General features: G+C 30.2%; 1 protein-coding gene across 1 annotated transcript; it reads right to left on the bottom strand.

Annotated features, from left to right (window-relative positions):
• Window positions 1-265: 265 nt before the first annotated feature.
• Window positions 266-1,978, bottom strand: LOC109790749 (uncharacterized). The gene is made up of 2 exons (XM_083075052.1): window positions 1,425-1,978; window positions 266-708 (listed from the first exon to the last, which is right to left on the bottom strand). The coding sequence occupies exons 1-2, from the start codon at window positions 1,869-1,871 to the stop codon at window positions 433-435; spliced, it is 723 nt and encodes a 240-aa protein (XP_082931178.1). The 5' UTR covers window positions 1,872-1,978; the 3' UTR covers window positions 266-432.
• Window positions 1,979-2,276: the final 298 nt, after the last annotated feature.

Genomic DNA, 2,276 nt, shown 5'->3' with positions numbered 1-2,276 from the left:
TATAATTGCTTTACTTATAGTGTTACGCATGGTTGTCAGGCCACAAGGCTGAAATATTGGGTAAACTAGTTCAATTTAACTGTTCTCTACATCACATCATCTTGAACTACTTCCCAATTCACAATGATTTTCCAACTTGGATGTAACAAATTAAGTATGTGGTTGAATAGACTACTCTCAAGTACTTCTAACTCAAAAAAAAAAATGAATTTTTTTTATAAACTAAAATTAGGTAATGCGTGAATAAAAAATATGAGTTTGAAGAAGTTAATAAAAAAGAGTTTTTACAAATTAATTTATACATAAAGTAATTTTAATTTTTAAAAAAGTTTATTACATTTTTTTTCTTCTTCTAATTTTTACTTTTGGAAAAATGTACATAAACAGACTCTAACTAGACTTCAACAAATGTCAAAGTTTAGTGATGAGATCTTAAGATGAGGAAGAAATGGAGATTACAGCCTTTAAGTCAGCAAGGCACTCAGTTGGAAGACCAAGAAAGGAATTCATAAGGAAATCATCAATAGGATCAACTGTTGCCACACCAACCAGTCTGCATTTTCCCTCTTTATCCAATCTCTTGCCTCTTCCACTCTTCACAATGCCCTTTGATTCTTCAGATGTCAACACTGTCTTCACCAGCAGTGGGGCAGCCTTATAGAGACTACCAGCAGAAAAAATGAATCTGGCCTTGAACTCAAGATCAACCTTTGAAAAAAATTTAAAAAAAAAAACCGAAGCAACCATATCATTAATTGGGTGGTTATACATGGAACTAAACTAATTAGAGAGACACCTTTGACAAATTTAAATAAGATCATGCTTGACCAACTGTTTTTGCCTTTACAATATGCAGAAGTTTCTCTAATTAACTTTAATAGTGTAAATTCATTTTATATTGTTATTTTAACGCAAATTAATATATAGAGAGTAAATTTATTGACTTTTATTATAACTGTTATAGAAGCTATACGACAAATGATTTTTGAATGATTAGTGGTATAAAATTTTCACACAGATAATGAATGTCTATTAAACTATTGTATTTCACTCATCTTTCTCTAAAATCAGTCCTAAAAGAAAATTTGAAACAAACAAGCAGCTAAGCATTAATTAGGGTCACTAAAAGTTGTACACATAGCATTTGTTTGAATAAATTTCTGTAAAATTACTTCTAAAAGAAAAAAAAATAGGAAATTAAAATTAGCTTATAGATAAATTAATATGTAAAAACTCTATAATATAATTTTTCTAAAAAGTTATACATAAGCTTATGTATAAATTAGTTTTATCTTATAAAAAAATTTATTTCATTTTTTTTTTCATTTTCTTTTTTCAAAAGAATTATAGAAAAATTTATCCAAACATACCAATAATACACAATCCTTTGAAGTTGAAGTATAATCTCGAGAACTTATGTTTACCTTGCCAGATTCTTGGTTAATACTTCCTTGGAATGCTTGTGGAACTATATCAATCTTCAAAAATGGTGGCAATGGCAATCCAAGAAACTTGGTTGTAGAACTTGTTAGTGGTGGAATATACAAAGTTTCAAGATCAAATGAAACAGGAAGGTCATTTTCGGTTGAATTCTCTGTGACCTTCGCACCAACTCCAGTTCCTATTCCCCCTTCAGCATCATACTCAAAGTCAGGATACCTTGAAATTCCAAGCTTGCAACCCTTTTCTGTCTTGAAACTGACAGTGTAAGACTCGGTTGTTGAGGGTTCAATGCTTGTGGAAATGGTATTTTCCTGTTTTTCACTTGAAAAGGAAAAGAAGATAGTGCTTCTTCTTCTTCTAAACTTTGATTTCTTGGTGCACAATTTGCATGGAAATGGTGGGCTTAAGGAGTTTATTTTGCAACTCATCTAGTGTGTGTGATTTAATTACTTGATGAGAGATGGAGGTTGGACTCTAGGAATGTGCTTTGAAGAATAAGTCCTAGCGGAATTATGAATTAAGATCTGAGGTTGGTTTTGGTTTGAGGCTATGAATCTTATCTTTTCATATGGGGTCTTGCCTTTGTGCAATAGGAAATCAACACTTGGCAGTTTAATGGTATTGGGCAGAGAAAACAAACAAATGCTCCGTAGACTTCAATTATTTGGTTTTCCAAAATTGAAAAGAGCTTCTGCCATGGATTAAGGGTATGTCTAGATAAAAAAAAAATTTCAAAATTACTTTCAGACAAGAAATCAAAATAATTTTATTATATGTTAAAATTAGCTTATAAATAAATTAAAAATAAAATTTAGAAAAATAAATTAGAAAAA

The sequence above is a fragment of the Cajanus cajan genome, chromosome 1 (assembly GCF_000230855.2).
Source record: "Cajanus cajan strain Asha chromosome 1, NIPB_CcT2T_4, whole genome shotgun sequence".
Classification (NCBI taxonomy): Eukaryota; Viridiplantae; Streptophyta; class Magnoliopsida; order Fabales; family Fabaceae; genus Cajanus; species Cajanus cajan.
This window is presented reverse-complemented; position numbering and strand designations above follow the sequence as displayed.